Genomic DNA, 19,596 nt, shown 5'->3' with positions numbered 1-19,596 from the left:
CCAGCAAAGAGTTCTTCTGAAAGGGAGTAATATAATCTGATTTACATTGAAAAAAGATGTGTTCTGCCTAGTATGTGGTTAATGGATCATAGGGATTGCGGGAGAAGATTAGTAGCAGAAGATAGTTGTGATCCAGGAAAGAATGACAGTAGTTTGGGCTAGAGTGGTATAAGAAGTGGATGGATATGAGATGTATTTGGAGGCAGAATCTACAGACTTGGTGATGTTATGAATATAGGAGTGAGAAAAAAAGAGAAGCTCCTAGGCTTTTCTCTTGAATTTGAGTGGATGGTTGTGCCGTTTACTAAATGAAAAAGACTAAAGAAAATGAGTGTGTGTGTGTGTGTGTGTGTGTGTGTGTTGGGGGAGGGTTGTTTTTATTTTGCTCACCTTAAGTTTGATATGCTTATCAGAAATCTAAAGTAAGTTCAGTGTCTTGAGTTCTGTGTAAGGAACCAAAGACACAAAGTTGAGAAACATCAGCATGTAGAAAAAATTACCTGGAGAAAGTGTTTTCATAGAGCATTCCAATGATTAGAGGTAAAGCAGAGGAAAAGAAGCAAGCGAAGGAGATGGAGAAAGAGTAGCCAGTGAAGTAGGAAGAAAACCCCAAAAATGCGGTGACTTAAGGGGCGTCTGGGTGGCTCAGTTGGTTAAGCCACTGCCTTCGGCTCAGGTCATGATCCTGGAGTCCCGGGATCGAGTCCCGCATCGGGCTCCCTGCTCGGCGGGGAGTCTGCTTCTCCCTCTGACCCTCCCCCTTCTCATGCTCTCTCTATCTCATTCTCTCTCTCAAATAAATAAAATCTTTAAAAAAAAAATGCGGTGACTTAAAAGCCAAGACAACAAAGCATGGCCAGTATTATTGAAACATGCTGAAAATTCAAATAAAAAAAGAGATCTGACCATTGGATTTTGGCAACATGTAGTAGTTATGTGCCTTGACAAGCACAATGAAGAGAAAATGTAATGTGAAGAAATAGACATAGCACTATAGATATCTCAAGATATTTCATGAAGAAGAGCTGCGAAATGTAGGTAATAGAGGAATATGTGAGGTCAAAGTAGAATTTTCAAAGATGGGAATACTGAAGTGTGTTTTTAGGCTAATGGGAATTATCCAGTAGAGGAGAAAAATTATAGCATAAGAGAGAATGTAGGGGCGCCTGGGTGGCTCAGTTGGTTAAGCGACTGCCTTCGGCTCAGATCATGATCCTGGAGTCCCGGGATCGAGTCCCGCATCGGGCTCCCTGCTCGGCAGGGAGTCTGCTTCTCTCTCTGACCCTCCCCCTCTCATGCTCTCTCTCTCTATCTCATTCTCTCTCTCAAATAAATAAATAAAATCTTAAAAAAAAAAGAGAGAGAATGTATATGTTTTAAGAATGAAGTCTTTGAGAAAACAAGAGAGAATGGGATCCAGGGAATATGTAGACATGTTGGCTCAGAAACATGAATATAAAATTTATAGTAATAGAAAGAAAGGCAGTGAGTATAGGTAGAGATGCAGATAGATGAATAGATTCAGTGATCTCAGGAGAGAGTTTCTCAAAGTAGAAGGTCTGAGGCTAGATCAGTAAGGAGAGAAAAGGAAGAATGTTTGGGTAGGAGGCCTAAGGGGTGAAAAGAAGGCATAAAATAGTCATTTTATTTTATTTTATATTTTTAAGATTTTATTTATTTGAGAGAGAGAACACAAGCAGGGGGAGCGGCAGGCAGAGGGAGAGGGAGAAGCAGGCTCCCTGGAGAAAGGAGCCCAGTGCGAGGCTCAATCCCAGGGACTCTGGGATCATGACCTGAGCTAAAGGCAGGCACCTAACCGACTGAGCCACCCAGATGCCCCATAAAATAGTCATTTTAGAGGACAGAAGGCAGTCATACTTGTCTTAGGCTGCTCTAACAAAATAGCATAGACTAGGTAGCTTATAAACAATTTTATTTCTCATAGTTCTAGAGGCTGGGAAGTCCAAGATCAAGGTGCTGGCAGAATCCGTGTCTGGTGAGAGCCCTAGTCCTGGTTCACAGATAGCCAGAAGGGATTAGGGAGCTCTCAGGAACTCTTATTAAGGAAACTAATCCCATTCATGAGGGTTCTGTCCTCATGACCTAATCATATACCAAAGACCCCCACCTCCTAATGCCATCACATTAGGGGTTAGGATTTCAACATATGAATTTTGAGGGGACATAAATATTCAGTCTATAGCAATACTAGAGAAGCACAGTAGCATAGCTGGGCAGGATCAAGTGCCCATTTGAGATTTGTGGCCTTGTGAGTGGGTAACTGAGATGGTGTGAGGGAAAAGATCATAGTAGCCAAGGAGTCATAAGACCAGACTGTTGGGAGGATTGGCTACCTGGTTATTAGTGGTAAGTTAGTGACCAAGTGAGTTCTTGAATCCAGATATCCTGACTTCCCAGTTTAATAGGTTACCATTTTACTGATAAATGGCTCACAGCATCACTCTTTTGTGCCACCTACCCTTCCGGTTAACATTTAAAAAAAAAAAAAAGTGCCTTGATTTTTTTTTTTTTTTTGGATCCTTATATCCAAATTCTAGATTGTCATAGGCTGCTGCTTTGTTTCTCTCTTATCCCCTTAATATTTACTTGTTAAATTTGTGTGTGGGGGGGGGGCTTTTTTTTTTAACCACTTCCATCAATATGTGTTTATTAAATTGCAAAACCCTAACTCTTAAATAGTAAAGTGGAGATGAAGGATGAATTTGGAAATCCTGTTGCCTGTAGAACTGGGATTACCAGTAATAGGGAGACCTGATCTGTATTTACTCTAATAATAATAATAATAATAATAATAATAATAATAATAATAATAAATAGCATTGGGGTAGCCTTTTACATTTTGTGCTATGCGTTTTTTTTTTTCTTATCTCATCTGATTTTATAGCTACCTTTTTCAGATGAGGAAACTGAGGCTCAGAGAGGTTAAGGGTCTTAACCAAGGACACATACCTAGTAAGTGGCAGAATTATTAACCACAGTGTTCTGACAATAAATCCCATATTTTTTACTGTAGTAGTTTGTCTCTTTGCTTTTTATACTCTATTATATCCAAAATGATATCAAAGAAAAACTGCTAGGTAGAAAGTAATGGCTGCCTAGAGTTCTTTTACAATTCAAAAACTTTTTTTTATATGTTTAAAACTCAACAGTTAATGAGATTAGATAATTACCTACCATCTAGGTAATTCAAAGAACTCAGAAATGATTATGAAATCAGCGCTGATTTAATCTAGTAGGTAAATCTTTGGCCCTCTCCCAAGCACAAACTATATGTGCTTCCACAATACCCTGTATTGACTAAACTCTATGCACAAAGGAGAATGAATACAGTACCAGTTACATAGTGGGGTCTCACTGAATATTTGTCAAATAATAGAATGATGATAGTTAAACAAGCAATTGTATTAGTGAGATACACTAATGCTGTGATAAGGGATGGATGCTATGATAAGGATGCATCCTAAAGGGAACTTCTAAAGGAAGGATCTCTAAACTGATATAGAGTTAGTTGTGCAAAAAACAGGGGTGTAGGGGTGGAAGACAGTATACGGAATGTAAAAAGTCTCAGAGATATGAGGCTTGGCAGGTTTAAAGAACTAAAATATAGCTGATGTTTAAAAAGACAAGTTAAAAAATGAGATAGGCAGGGACAAGGTTAGCCCTTATTAAAATAAGTTCCGTAAGCTGCATTTGAGTTTGGACATTTTTCGTCTATGGGAAGCCATTGAGGAATATTAGGCAGGAAGTTGCCATAATCGTGCCATAATCATCATTTTAGATGATGCTGCTTTGTGGACATTACAAGGGGATGCCCAAGACGAGGTAGGGAGAACAGTTGGGAGGTCATTACAGAGCTTATGGGAAAAGGTGCTTATGGCCTGGACTGGAGCAGTGGCAATTTGTAATGAGAGAAGTGGACAAAATTTACAATTATTTAGGAGCTTGTATTAACATGATTTAGTAACTCACTGGCTATCAGCAGGGAAGGAGAAGGAATGACTCCTCGGTTTCTAATTTCAGCAACAGGATAGATGGTGGCTTCATTCTCTGAAATAGGAAATTCTCTGAAGAAGGAATAGATTCAGTGGGGGAAGGTTTTGAGTTCAGTTGTGCATATATTGAGCTTAAGATGCTTGTAAAGACAATGAAGTAGAGATACATGTAAGTACTTAAATACACTATTTAGAAACTCAACAGAGCGGCGAGGATGCGGAGAAAGGGGAACCCTCCTACACTGTTGGTGGGAATGCAAGCTGGTGCAGCCGCTCTGGAAAACAGTGTGGAGGTTCCTCAAAAAGTTGAAAATAGAGCTACCATATGACCCAGCAATTGCACTACTGGGTATTTACCACAAAGATACAAATGTAGTGATCCGAAGGGGTATGTGCACCCCAATGTTTATAGCAGCAATGTCCACAATAGCCAAACTGTGGAAAGAGCCAAGATGTCCATCAACAGATGAATGGATAAAGAAGATGTGGTATATATATACAATGGAATATTATGCAGCCATCAAAAAGAATGAGATCTTGCCATTTGCAATGACGTGGATAGAACTAGAGGGTATTATGCTGAGCGAAATAAGTCAATCAGAGAAAGACATGTATCCAATATCTCACTGATATGAGGAATTCTTAATCTCAGGAAATAAACTGAGGGTTGCTGGAATGGGGGGTGGGGTGGGAGGGATGGGGCGGCTGGGTGATAGACATTGGGGAGGGTATGTGCTATGGTGAGTGCTGTGAATTGTGTAAGACTGTTGAATCACAGACCTGTACCTCTGAAACAAATAATACATTATATGTTAAAAAAAAAAAAAAAAAAAAGATAGTAGGAAGGGAAAAATGAAGGGGGGGAAATCGGAGGGGGAGACAAACCATGAGAGACTATGGACCCTGAGAAACAGACTGAGGGTTCTGGAGGGGAGGAGGGGAGGGTGGGGGGATGGGTTAGCCTGGTGATGGGTATTAAAGAGGGCACGTATTGAATGGAGCACTGGGTGTTACACGCAAACAATGAATCATGGAACGCTACATCAAAAGCTAATGATGTAATGTATGGTGATTAACATAACATAATAAAATTAAATTTAAAAAAAAAGAAACTTAACAGAGCTTCTCTAGGCCAGACTCATCAGCATATTGGTCATAATTGGAGCCATGAGTATAAAATAAATTTCTTAAGAAATGTATGTAGAGTAAGAAGAGAAGAGGGCATAGGGAAGAATGCTGAGGAACTCCAACATTCAAAGGATGGATAGAGAAAAAGAAGACCAAGAAAGGACAACTAGAGAGCTAGAATGAATGTAGGACAAGTGATAAAGTGATGTGAGAATTCAAAAAGGGAAGACGACTTCTAGGTTTGTGCTATGCCTTACAGGAAGTCCTATTGGAAATACCCTTAAGCAATATTTCACTTACAAAGAAGAGATGCAGTGGTAAAGCATTACAAGCAAAAAAACCCAAAAATGCATGGGAGAACAATTAACAGTTTAATGTGACTGAAATGTAGAATCAAGAGAACTAGAGAGAAAGCCATGATAGTTTGATGCCATATCGTGGAAAACCATGGATTCTGGGTAAGTTGTTGGTAACTTTATTATTTGGTGAGAAAAACCATTGTGGTTGGGGCTAAGGGAAAGACAAGGATATAAAACATGCTCTGAACCCTGGAATACCTGACCATTTTATTGTGGAAACAAGATCTAGGCACCTGAAAAGAATAAAAATTCAAGATAATATCTGATTAATGAGAACAAATACTAAATACTATAGGAATTTTAACGGTGGCAAAGTCAATTTGAATTGGAGTACTAGTTTAGCCCAGATTTGTATTGTCCTGATTAAATAATAATGCCAGCTAGTCATTATCTTAAAAACAAAAACAAAACAAAACAAAAAGTCCTGTTCTAATTTGAATGCTCTGTATAAAGAATATTCTCTTTGTAGATACAGCTCTCAACTGTAGTTTTTACTTGATGATCTTTGATGTACACTCAGAAAGACTTCTTTGTATAAAAGATAATAATAGCTCCAAAGATCCTAAAGCAATACATATAAATAGATATTGATGCATATGCTTTACCTAACATTCATTTAATAAATATATGTTAAATGAGTATTATGTGTCAGTAATGCATAGTGGCTCTGAGCATGGATTACATATTAAAACACACCTGAATTCAAATCCCAGTTCTGCTTTCAATGGAAGGAAAGAAGTTGCAATCTCACTTAGAATAGTTTATACTTAATTCTAAGTATTATGATTTTTTGAAAGAAATTTCCCTTATTATGTATCCAATTATTAATGCTGCTATCAAACTTAATTGATATTTTTTAAATCTGTAGGGGAGAGAAATAAAGAATGATTTTAAAGTATTTAACTAAACCGCAGAGTGAATCATCCATATTTGGAGAACTAAGACTTGGCCATAAATTTTGCTGGTAGGTGTTATAGTCACTAGATGTCACCGTTGCACAACAGTGCTTCAAAATGATAAACCCCAAAGTACAGTATATAGTAGAACACACACCAAGGAAAGACAAGAAGTTGTTTCTATTATGTGATATACATACATATACACATATATACATATTTATATAAGATGTGTAGGTAGATCCCAAGCAACATGTGTTGGTATTCTTGCACGCTGTTTCTCAGTAGGTCCATAAGTGAATAGAAAGAAGCATAGACGTAAAACTGATAAAAACCTCAGATCATCTAACCTCCTCCCTCTCTACCTCATTTTAGAAGTTTGGAAATGAGGTACAGGGAGAAGTGACAAGAAATTTACTCAATACTATGTAGCAGATTAAAAGCAGAAAGCTTAGATTTCCCACTCTTTGATAACACACTGTGTCCATTAACATTTATAATCAAAGAGACATTCTAATAAAGCCAGAACCTCTTAAATCCATCAAAATTTCCCACTACTTTAAAAGCAAAGTTTAGCAATATGATAACATCCCCATAAAAATTATCAGTTGAATAAAGATTATCAGTTGAATACCATAGCTTTTGCTATGAACTGTACAAACTTCTTACTTTATCCCCATAATAGCAAGATATATAGTATGTGTTGATTTATTTCTGTCTTATTCCAAAAAGGATTTTTACAAAGTTTATTGAGGGGCACCTGGTTGGCGCAGTCCATTAAGCATCCCACTTGTAGTTTGGGTTCAGGCCATGATCTCGGGGTCGTGAGGTTTAGCCCCTCTTCATGCTCCACGCTCAGTATGGAGTCTGCTTGGGATTCCCTGCCCATCCCCCCTAACTCTCTCTCTCTCTCAAATAAATAAATAAATATGTTTTTAAAAGAAGCTTATTGAAATAACTATATCATAAAATTAAAAATGAAACTGAAGTGATCATAAATAAAAGATACTAGAATATAAACCACTATGAAGTCTTTTTTTGTTAGTATATGAAAATCATGCCCTAATGTCTAATAAAATCAGATTTGATTGGCTAGTCTCAAATTTCGTTCTGCTTTCTCTAGCTGTGAGCACAAAGTAAGAAAAGTAGATAGTATTATGCTCATTAAAAAATGACCAGATTCGGGGCACCTGGGTGGCTCAGTCGTTAAGCGTCTGCCTTCGGCTCAGGTCATGATCCCAGGGTCCTGGGATCGAGCCCCGCATTGGGCTCCCTGCTCAGCGGGAAGCCTGCTTCTCCCTCTCCCGCTCCCCCTGCTTGTGTTCCCTCTCTGGCTGTCTTTCTCTCTGTCAAATAAATAAAATCTTTACAAAAAAAAAAAAAAGATGACCAGATACTGTAATTTCCCCAAGATCATGCAACTAATATATATCTGATTTCAAAGCCCTCATTCTTTCCATTATGCCAGCTATCCAGACATATAATGAGAGGACTCCTAACAGGATACAGTCTATGTAATCCTTAGACACCTGGATTACCACAATTCTGATTTATACAGGTAGGTTTTTGCTTATATCAGATTTATTTTAAATAATTGCACAGAGCTGTTGATAAGATTTATTCTGTCAAGAAATTGACTCCTAAAAATTTATTAAAAGAAAGATAAATTTTATGAGTTTATCTACACTTTAAATTACAAAATTTATATTATATTAAGGAAATCAGCATTTTAAAAATTGATTACATAAGAAAAAGACATCTCCAGGGGGGAAGCAAGAATTGTCCAAAGGAAAATGGAGAGAAGGAGATATCTAGAGCAAAGAGGAAAGCAGGTAGGCACAGTATTAAAAAAGAAAGAGGGGGCAATGGGGGCAGAGCTAAGGTTCATATGTCCTGCCTAGTCTGCTTCTGATCCCTACATTACTCAGGCATCTAGATTTTCCTCTATCTTCTTCCATTTTTGCACCAAAAATCTTTTTAAATACTTTAAAAATCCTAAAATCTTACCTTAGCCAGGGTCCTAATTCTTCAAACCTTCCACTCTTTAATTTTTTTCTATAGAAAGAGAATCTTTTTCTAATTTGTCCTGTTGATTTCTTGTTTGTATTTGCAGCATAATCATTAAGGACCTTATTCATTCTATAATTTACTTCCTTTTTCTTAATGTATTTGTAAAGCCTATTCTTGGTGTTGGAATATCTTACTCTTCTACAAAAGATGCCTTTCTTGTTAACATGCAGAAATGTTTTTGTTTTTGTTGTCATCTTGAGTATCTGGCATTTTAAAATTCTCAGTTCATTCCATATTTATTTCATAAATATTTATTGAGTGCCTACCACATGTAGATCAAGAATAAAACCAGATATTGTCCCTCCTCTCGTGGAGCACCCAGCCTTCCAGTTCCCTCCAAGATGTAATAGGTCCACTGCGACCTCTTTTTTACTGCTCACAATCAAAAACTCTAGACAAAATGTGAAAAGCAACTACCTGAAGATCGAAAAGTAAACAAAAGCAAGTGGATTGTGAAGGAGAGTCAAAACTACAAGACTGAATTTCTTTTGCAGGTTTGACCTGAAGACGGGCTCCAGTCATAAAACCATGCAAGGACAGCACAGGAGGCCAAAACTACAATAGAAGACCTATTTTTATGGCCTAAAGATGTGGGAAAATGGACCCTATAGTTTAAAGAGAGCATGAGGAATCCTTGTTATTGTTGTTTTCCTTTTGTGTTTTTTCCCCAAGGGCAGGTCCTATTAGTGACATTATGGGCAACTACAACTCAGAGAAAAACCCCATCTTCTGACCAGAGGAACCAGGAAAAAAGACCTTGAGAGATATACCAGGGTACAGATTTAGGAGAGGAAAAAACTGGAGAATGAGTTTCCTTAGTTCTGCATATGAACCCACCCAGGTGCTTTGGGTCATCTCCAACTGTGCATGCATGAGACAGGCCTAAAGCAGCATAGCAATGGCTTGAAGAACTAAAGTAAGATAAAAATCTTAAAATTAAATGGGGGGAAAACACTGCCCAAATCACAGACTAACCCCTGAGTGGCTCACACATGAGACAGACCAAAGACAGCATAGCAAAGTCTTTGAAACCAGTGCCATCAGAAGGTAAGAGAGAGCTTATCCTCTGCACCTAACCAAGTCGATTACCTACTGAAATAAACAAAAATTTTAAACATTCTTCAGAGGATTTTAACAAGACCTTGAGTCTACACAACAAAATGTCAAGGATATACTCGAAAAGTACTTAACATATAAAGAACCAGGAAATGAATGTCTTATAAGAAAAGAAAATCAATAAATGTCAACCCAAAATGGCACAGATATTGGAATTAGCAAAGATATTAAAGCACCTATTATAACTGTTTCATGTGGTAAAGAGAAGTATAATTGTAATGAATGGGAAGATACACATTCACAGCAGAAAAATAGAAACAGTCAAGAAGCAAGTAAATTTTGAACTAAAAAATACAATATCTGAAATAAAAATTCACTGGATAGATTCAACAACAGAATGGAAATGAATGAGGAAAGAATCAGTGAACTTGATAGATAAATAGAAATTGTCTGATATGAAGAACAGAACGAAAAAAAGATTGAAAAATAAAATGAACATAGCCTCAAGAACGAGTGGGACAATATTATGGAGTCTACCGTCTAATTCAGAACATTGAACAATCACTCTAATGGATACATAATTACAAACTGAGATAATTGTTCTTAAAGAAAATGATCTAGATTCTATAACTGCATATAAAAACTAGACCTGACTTAGCCTAGGGGCAGAGGTGATGTCATAAATATTTCTCTGAGGATATGGCCCTTGAGCTGAGGGGCTATATTAACCAAATATAGGGGAGAGTAGTGGTGGAGAGTGTTTCAAATTAGAGAGAAAAGCAAGTGTTAAGCCCTGCAGAAGGAACCTGGCAATTTTAAGGAACCGAAAGAACATCAGAATGGCTAAGAGTGGGGAAAAAAAATGGATAGGGAATGGTATGAAATTAGGCTAGAGAGGGAACCAGGGACTACATCATGCAGAATCCTGTAGGTCATTGCAATGGACTGAATGTTTGTGCCCACCCCCCAAAATTCGTATATTGAAATCCTAACCCCCAGTGTGATGGTATTAGGAGGTGGGACCTTTGGAAGGTCCATGAGGGTAGGTCCCTTATAAAGGGATTAGTACCCTCATAAAAGCAATCCCAGAGATTTCTCTACCTCTCCTTTTGCCATGTGAGGATACAACAAGAAGTTGGCGGTCTGTAACCCAGAAGAAGACTTTCAACCCTACTCGCTGGGACCCTGATTTTGGATGTGCAACCTCCAGAATTATGAGGAATTCTGTTTATAACCCACCCAGTCTGTGATACTTTGTTATGGTAATCTGAACTAAGACAATCATGTTAAATATTTTTGTCTTTATCCTAAAGCCAGCGAGGGTTATTAGGGCACTCAACCAGTGAACTGGTGGAGGATTGGAAGATGGAAACTTCAGGATCCCCATCGTCTAGCAATTGAAAAGTTTGAGCCTGTAAAGGAGACAGGGAAGGAATAAGAAGAAAAATGAGGGGCAGGGTGGGTATGAGAGAGTGGTTTAACAAGAGCCAAAAGAAGAATGTTTTATCACGCCGTATGATCACTTGGAGATTATTTATGACCTTTGCTAGGACTATTTTTTTAGTGTGAAAGGAGTAGAATCTTCAACTAGAGAACAATGAGGGGTGAGTAGTTCATGGGAAAAAAGAGACTATGAGAATTGCCAACTCTCTGGAACATTTATTGGTAAAGGAACAGAGACAGATGGGGCAATAACTGAATGGGCATGTGAGTTTCTGGGAAACTTTTAAGATGAACTCATTTAAAAATCATTGGGAAGGATCTAGTTAAAAGGAAGTGTGAGGGGAGAGATAATTGGTACAGGCAGAGAAGGATCATTTATACAAGTGCTTTGATTGCCTTAGGAGGAAAGACACTTCCTTTAATGTAAGAAGAGAGAAGAAAAAGAGGAAGATAGATTTTTATGTGGAAAAGGGAGGGAAGGTTATCTACTGAGAATGAAGGGGAATATGTGGAGGATCTGTGATTTGAGAAGAGTGGAAAAGGGTTGGAATAGTTGTTGGGGAAAGTGAATTGACAGAGAATGTTTAGGATTGGTACATTTTAAAGGCCTACTGGAGGCTGTTGGTTATGAATTTATGATGATGCCAGGTTACTCTAGTGTAGCTTTCTATGGCTCAGTTAAGTGAATGAAAAAATGGGATAATAGTGTTGGTGCAGGATCAAGGTTTTTCTAGAAAGGTGCAACAACAATAATCATATTTCAAGAGAATATAGGATATTGGTAATATTTTGGAGATGATAGATCACACATTGAATACAAAAGGAAGTAATGAGGGAAAGGGATAAAAGCTTGAGCTAAAGGTATCATTCCACTACACATCCTGATGAAGTTGAAGAATGGAAGGGATGAAGCAAATGTAATTGAACAAGCAAACTGAAGGAAGATAAAGTATTTTTAAAGGTAGATGTTTGAATTAGTAATTATTGGTTATAGAACATTTCAGATGATGGAAGAGTCTAGCATGGACATTCCTTTATTGGAAAGGAAGTAAAGAACTGAGGAACCAAGGTAGAAGATGAATTATCCAAGTTTATGTTTAAGACTCACAAGCATTACAAATTTGGGGTCAGGGGCTCATCATGCCTTTGGTGAATAATGGAAAGGGACCAACATGAAGTCAGTAAATGACAATGACTAGAAGAGGGAGAAGGTGATATTGTCAAGTTATACAAGCTCAAAGAAGCAAGGTTTTTTAAAATAATGTTTAGAAATAGCAGTAGGGTGTCAGAAGGAGTGCTAGCAAATAAACAGCTAGAAGGTAAGAACTATAGGGGAAGCAGTGTCCTTAAGGGAAGGGCTTGGTTTCAGATAGAACACAGAATTTGAGAGAATGCTCTGAAAATAGGTGGAGAATATAAGAGGCTGAGAGTTTGATAATAGTCTAGCAGAAGTTCTTGATTACTCAGTGAAAGGGGTTGGGAGGTGTGGGGCATGTGGAAGGCTGGATCACAGGCAATGAAATGATGGCTAGGGATCTTAACACTTTTATAATTGACTTCCAATGAGCTATTTCTAAATTATGTTAGCCTTCTATAACTTACTCATTATTTATACTTTGTTTTTTAAAGATTTACTTATTTTAAAGAGAGAGAGAGTGCAAGCAGGGGGAGGGGCGGAGAGAATCTTCAAGCAGACTCCACACTGAGTGCAGAGCCTGACGTAGGGCTGATCCCAGGACCCTGAGATCATGACCTGAGCCAAAATCAAAAGTCAGATGCTTAACCAGCTGAGCCACCCAGGTGCCCTTCATTATTTATACTTTATTTTGAAGCTCTAAGGCCCTTATTTTTAATAGTTTCCTCTTCTAAAATGGAAAAGCCAAAAAGTTCTATTTCAAAATAGATTTATTATGGCCATTTCCTAAATGTTAGCATCTAAACCCTTGTGAAAGATTTAGTGTATGTGTGGGACGGTGCCTGACATATTATAGGCACTTTAATTTTAAGAGTGTAGGCTTTGGAACCAGACTGCCTGATTCTGGCCCCACCCAATTCCTATATTTATAGCTATGTCATGTGGAGAAGTTAATTCAGCTATTCTAGGATAGTAAAGCATGGGCAAAAGGAGTGAACCAAGGGGAAGTGGTAAGGTATCCTGATCTGTGAAAAACAAGTGAGGCCATCATACTGATGCCCCCCGTCCCCCACATCATCCAAGGCAAAATTCTCAGAAAACTATTCCCTAGGAGTTGGGACAATTTGAGCTAAAATGAGTGTTGTAAAGCTGTCTCAACCAAGCTCGGTCTCTGATTTGCTTAATGATTAACACTCCCCCCCGCCCTCCAAGATTTCTCTCTGGAGGAAGGTATCATCTAGAGACTATATTTTATACACAATGTCAGGCTTTCAATAAAAATTATTAGCCATGCTAGCTATTAGACAATATTATATGATGACAAGCCAAGATACAAAATTGAAAATAGGAACAGACTCAAAGGTGCCCCAGAATTTTTAGTTAGCAGTTAGCAGACAAGGATGTTAAAATTACTATGAACTAAAACTGTGAAACTCTTAGAAGAAAATATAGGGGAAAGCTTCATGATATTAGATTTGGCAATGATTTCTTTGATTAGATAGCCAAAGCACAGGCAATAAAAGAAATAGATACATTGGGCTACATCAAAATTAAAAACGTTCGTGTGCTGAAAAACACCATCAACAGAGAGAAAAGGCAACCCACAGAATGAGAAAATTTTTGCAAATAATATATCAGGTAAATGATTAATATCCAGAATATATAAAGAACCCTTATGACTTGAAAGCAAAAAATAACCCAATTAAAAACTGGGCAAAGGGGTGCCTGGGTGACTTGTTAGTTAAGCATCTGCCTTTGGCTGGGGTTATGAGCTCAGAGTCCTGGGATGGAGCCCCGCATCAGGCTCCCTGCTCAGTGGCGAGTCTGCTTCTCCCCCTCTCTCCCCTTCTCCCTCTGTGATCTCTCTCTCTCTCAAATAAATAAATAAAATCTGGGCACCTGGGTGGCTCAGATGGTTAAGCGTCTGCCTTCGGCTCAGGTCATGATCTCAGGGTCCTGGGATCGAGTCCCACATCGGGCTTCCTGCTCCTTGGGAGCCTGCTTCTCCCTCTGCCTCTCTCTCTCTCTCTCTCTGTCTCTCATGAATAAATAAATAAAATCTTTAAAAATAAATAAATAAAGAAATAAATAAATAAAATCTGAAAAAAAACTGGGCAAAGGACTAAACTAGACATTTTTCTAAAGAAGATACACAAATTGCCAATAAGGGCTCAAAGATGCTCAATAATCATTAGGAAAATGGAAATGAAAACCACAATGAGATACCATTTCATACCCATTAGGTTGGCTATTATGAAAAACAAAGTAACAGGTGCTGACAAGTATGTAGAGAAATCGGAGCCCTTGTGCATTGCTGGTATGAATATAAGATGGTATAGCCATAGTCACTGTGGAAAACAGTATGGCAGTTCCCCTAAAAATGAAACAATTACCATATGATCCAGCAGCTTTCCTTCTGTGTATATACCCAAAATAAATGAAGGTAGATACTTGAACAGATACCTGTACATCCATGTTCTTAGCAGTATTATTCACAATAGACGAAAAATGGAAACAACACAAATATCCATCAATGAATGAACGGATAAACAAAATGTGGTATATACATACAATGGGGTGTTAATTTATCCTTAAAGGGGAAGGAAATTCTGATGCATGTGACAACACGAATGAAGTTTGAAGACATCATACTAAGTGAAGTAAACCAGATGCAAAAGGACAAATATTGTAGATTCCACTTACCTGAGGTACTTAAGGTAATTTAATTCATAAAGATGGAAAGTAGAATGTGGTTGCCAGGGAGTTAGGAGAAGAGAGAATGGGGAGTTGTTTAATAGGGAGTTGGATACAAAGTTCCAGTTTGGGATAATAAAGTTCTGGAAATGATAGCAGTGATGGTTGCTTAATAATATGAATGTACTTGATGCCAGTGAACTGTATACTTTAAAATTGTAAGTTTTTTGTTACATATATTTTACCACAATGAAAAAAGTTTTTTAATGACTATGATTGATATCAGCCAAAGACATATTATCTTCAAAGGAGCCATGGTAAAAATGACAGTTAAAGTCTCAATAGAAATTATGGGAACCAGAATACAGTGGAACATCTTTAAAATTCTTAAAGAAAATCTAATATGGAATTCTGTATTCAACAAGAATCCCTTTCAAAAGTGGAGGTGAAATAAAGACATTTAAGGCAAATAAATAATGAAAGAATTTATTGCCAACAGATCTATATTAAAACAAATACTGAGGACAGACAATACCAAGGTCAGCATGGATATAAAACAACTGTAAAGACAGGTTACAACTAGTGCAATAAAGAAAGAAAAAGATAAAATATATAAAATTTAGAAAGGAAGAAATAAAACATATTTGCTGACTGCGTGCTTGTGTACTTAGAAAATCCAAAAGAATCATTAGAATAAAGTGAATTTATCAAGGCCTAGATATAAAGTAAATAAATAAAAATTACCTGTATTTCTGTATACCAGCAAAAAAATAAGTAATAATTTTTTTTAAGTGATACTGTTTGGTACATCCCCAAAAACATCAATACCTAGAAATAAGGCTAATGAAAGATATGTAAGACCTCGACACTGAAAACTATAAACATTACTAAGGTAAACTAAAGAAAATATAAGTACATGAAGAGATACATACAATGTTCAAGGATTAAAAGACTCAATACTGTTAAGATGTCAGTTCTCCCCAAACTGACCTACAGATTCAATGCAATTTCAGTCAAAATTCCACCAGATAAAGTGAGAGTGTGTATGAATAGACAACCTTATTCTAAAATTTATGTGGAAATACAAAGAGATAAAGAGTCAATCCTTTTTTTTTTTTTTAATTTTATCCTACTCTGAAGGAGAACAAAACTGGAGAACTTAAAACACTAGGTAGCAATTCCTATTATATAAGTATTAGTGTAGTGTTGGCATAAGGATAGACAAATAGGCCAGTGGAACAGAAGAAAATCCAAAAATAAATTCACATATATGTGGTCACCTGATTTACAACAAAGGTGACACTGGAATGCAATGGATAAAGGATGATTTTTTTTTTAAAGATTGTATTTATTTATTTGACAGAGAGAGACACAGCGAGAGAGGGAACACAAGCAGGGGGAGTGGGAGAAGGAGAAGCAGGCTTCCTGCCAAGCAAGGAGCCCGATGCGGGGCTGGATCCCAGGACCCCGGGATCATGACCTGGGCCGAAGGCAGATGCTTAACGACTGAGCCACCCAGGTGCCCCAAGGATGAACTTTTTAATAAATGATGCTGAGTCAATTTGTATTGATATGAGAAAAAATGAATTTTTATCTCTTCTCAAACCATACATAAAAATCAATTCCAGATGGATCATAGACTTAAATGTGAAAGGCAAAACATTAATGCTTCTAGAAAAATATATAGGAGAATACCTTATGATTTCAGGGTTGGCAAAGACATAAAACAATAAAGCTCTAATTATAAAGAAAAAAGACAAATTAAATTAAAATAAAAATTTCTGTTCATTCAAAGACATCATCAGTGTGAAAAGGCAAGCCACAGAGTAGGAGACAATATTGGCTATTTATATATCTAATAAAAGATTTGATTCTGGAATACATAAAGAACTAAAAAAAAAAATCAGTAAAAGTCTGCCAATATATTTTTTTAAATGGGCAAGAGATCTGAACACTTTACTAAAGAAAATATTCAAATAGCCTATAAATATGTGAAAATAATGTTAGTCACCATGAAAATGCAACTTAAATCCACAATGGAACATCTCCAGAATAACTAAAAGGAAAAAGATGATACCAAGGTTAACAAGGATTTAAATGGTGTTAAAGAGTATTTGGTTCAAATTCCAGCTATGCCACTTGCTAGCTGTGTGACTTTGGGAAAACCACTTACCCTTCATGGGTCTCAGCTTCAACATCTGTAAAATGAGAATAACAAATAACTCACAGTGTTGTGGAAATGATTCATGTTAAGTGCTTCACATAATCCAGATTGTATCAGCTATTATATCATTTAATCTTCACAATAACCAATAAATTTAGCAATATTATATCATTACAGATAAGGAAATTGAGGCCTACAAAGATAAATCACTTCTCACAGTTATTAAGAGATAAAGAGGAGAGTGAAATACATTTCTATCTCAGCTCCAAAGTCCTTACTTTTAGTTACTATGCATACTAATTACCAATTCCTCTCTTGGCAGATATGTAAAGAGCGTATTGAGTAGTTGCCAGACATGAATATTACTAGACACAATATCAAACTTCTTTTTTTTTTTTTTAAGATTTTATTTATTTATTTGACAGAGAGAGAGACAGCGAGAGCAGGAACACAAGCAGGGGGAGTGGGAGAGGGAGAAGCAGGCTTCCCGCTGAGCAGGGAGCCCGATGCGGGACTCGATCCCAGGACCCCGGGATCATGACCTGAGCCGAAGGCAGACGCTTAACAACTGAGCCACCCAGGCGCCCTCAAACTTCTCTTATAGCTGTTAACATGTACATTTATTGTTCAGACTCCTTCTCTAGGTTTTGAAGTTCTATTGCATGGTCTGCTTGCCTGGATTCCAAGTCCTGCTATCCTAACCATGGCCTAGCTGTAGATTTTTTTTTTTTTTTTTTAGATTTATTTGTTGATTTTTAGAGAAAGAGAGAGAGAGTGGGGGCAGGGGGAGGGGCAGAGGGAGAGGGAGAGACCATCTTAAGCAGACTCTGTGCTGAGCATGGAGCCCCACTCAGGGTTTAATTTTTTTTTTTTTTAAGATTTTATTTATTTATTTGAGAGAGAATGAGAGACAGAGAGCATGAGAGGGAGGAGGGTCAGAGGGAGAAGCAGACTCCCTGCCGAGCCCGGAGCCCGATGCGGGACTCGATCCTGTGACTCCAGGATCATGACCTGAGCTGAAGGCAGTCGCCTAACCAACTGAGCCACCCAGGCGCCCCTCAGGGTTTAATTTCACAACTCTGAGATCACAACCTGAGCCAAAACCAAGAGTTGGAGGTTCAACCGACTGAGTCACCCAGGTGCCCCAACATAGCTGTAGATTTTAAAATATGCTGCCTGGTTTCTTGGTGTTATGTTTGCCTGCTCCTGTCTATCTGCCTAGTTATGACTCACAGTTTCTCCTTAGTTAGGTCACAGCTCAAATGTCACCTTGATCACTGTAACATCTTCCAGGTTTATTTTCTCCAGTACTTAATCACAATCTGAAAATACTGTTTATTGTCTTTCTCTTCCAACAAGAATATAAGCTCCATGAGAGCATAAACCTACATTTGTTTTATTTTGTTTTGCTGCTTATCTTCAGAGCCCAGAAGAATAGACATTCACCCAGAAGAACATTCAGTCATTATTGCGTGGATGAACTTTGTGTCCTGACCTCACAACTCTTGTGCACTCCAGCTCAAATTTTTTAATGGTTCTAGCCCCTCAGCCTAACCTTTCAGAACTTGACACAGCTTAGGTGATTTCACTCACCCTCCTTGTTCATAGAGCTTACTCACTTTTAACTTCTAGTCTAACAGTTAATGACAGGTTGTCATTCTAATGACCAAATAGTTTTTATATTCCCTTTAATTAAAATGGAATTTTACTTTAAAGGGACTTAGAGATATATTTTTTCATAAGATTTTAAAAATAAATGTTATTTTCTGTTTTAAGTCATAAGTTAGTTATGATCCCTTATAGGATTTTACACACTAATATTTTACTTCATTAAAATGAGGCAATATATGTAAAGCACCTAGCATATGTGGTAGCTACTCAAATGTTAATGATTCTTTTCATTAAAATTTTTAATTATTAAAATTGCTTGCCTTTTTAAAAAAAGTACGGATACTTGAAATACTGTGGGGTTTGGTCTTATCAAGTACCTAAAAATTCAGACTTAAAGTTTTTAATTTTGTCCTCAACAGTAACTCAAGAATTGAAAAATATTTTTATGGCAGATACTCTTCCTACACTCAAAGACAGCAAAAATCATAGAGAAAGTAGGAAAAATAGATATTTTAAAATAAGTTTCCAGACCTAATTCTTCTCTGGATGTGGTCCTATTTCATTCTTTTTTCTAGTTCATTGTTAGTCAAAATAAAATTTATTTTATTTTGTTTAAATGTTAGACCCATGGATCTTTCCAATGGACCACATATAAAGACAGTATGTATCAGTAACTTACAGATGTAGGTATTAATGTAGTTGATCATATTTAATTTAAAAAAATTTGGACTCTCTTCTGACAGGAATGTGACTGAAGATAGAGTAAATCAATGGTGGAAATTATTTCAGTGCATAAAATAAAGAACTGAGTTTTCTGATACATGCTTTTAAGATATGACCCACCATTATGAACTACTGAAGTATTAAATTTCTGTGTGATAATGGTTTTTAAAACGTATGCACATGATTTTGCTTCTTAACTTTACAATGAATATTTGGAGCTGTCTTAACTATAAAGATATCTGACTTGACTGTGATACAACTTTCTGATAAAAAATCATTAAAAAATTAATCCCACTTAACCATG

At 37.1% G+C, this 19,596-nt stretch overlaps 1 protein-coding gene across 20 annotated transcripts in view; it reads left to right on the top strand.

Annotated features, from left to right (window-relative positions):
- The window catches only part of SLC9B1 (solute carrier family 9 member B1), a 131,644-nt gene that overhangs the window by 1,850 nt on the left and 110,198 nt on the right, over nucleotides 1–19,596 (top strand). For 7 of the 20 annotated variants that reach the window (XR_010409487.1, XR_010409486.1, XM_064584894.1 and 4 more), the window contains exons 2-3: nucleotides 5,401–5,599; nucleotides 6,369–6,464. The exons of 6 other annotated variants lie outside the window; for them this stretch is intronic. Coding sequence is in view for 8 of the 14 variants with exons in the window: in XM_064584894.1 (XP_064440964.1) it covers nucleotides 6,385–6,464 (80 nt within the window). In the remaining 6 variants the exon portion in view is untranslated. Of the gene's footprint in view, nucleotides 1–5,400; nucleotides 5,600–6,368; nucleotides 6,465–7,864; nucleotides 7,955–14,697; nucleotides 14,809–19,596 lie in introns of those variants that run through there. 7 more of the 20 variants (XM_064584896.1, XM_064584884.1, XM_064584897.1 and 4 more) reach the window with 5 other exon arrangements.

The sequence above is a fragment of the Mirounga angustirostris genome, unplaced genomic scaffold (genome assembly GCF_029215605.1).
Source record: "Mirounga angustirostris isolate CCGP_5_RB_7025 unplaced genomic scaffold, mMirAng1.0.hap1 SCAF_2, whole genome shotgun sequence".
In the NCBI taxonomy this organism is placed as follows: Eukaryota; Metazoa; Chordata; class Mammalia; order Carnivora; family Phocidae; genus Mirounga; species Mirounga angustirostris.
The sequence above is the reverse complement of the archived record's forward strand: the minus strand, read 5'-3'. Positions and strand labels throughout refer to the sequence as shown.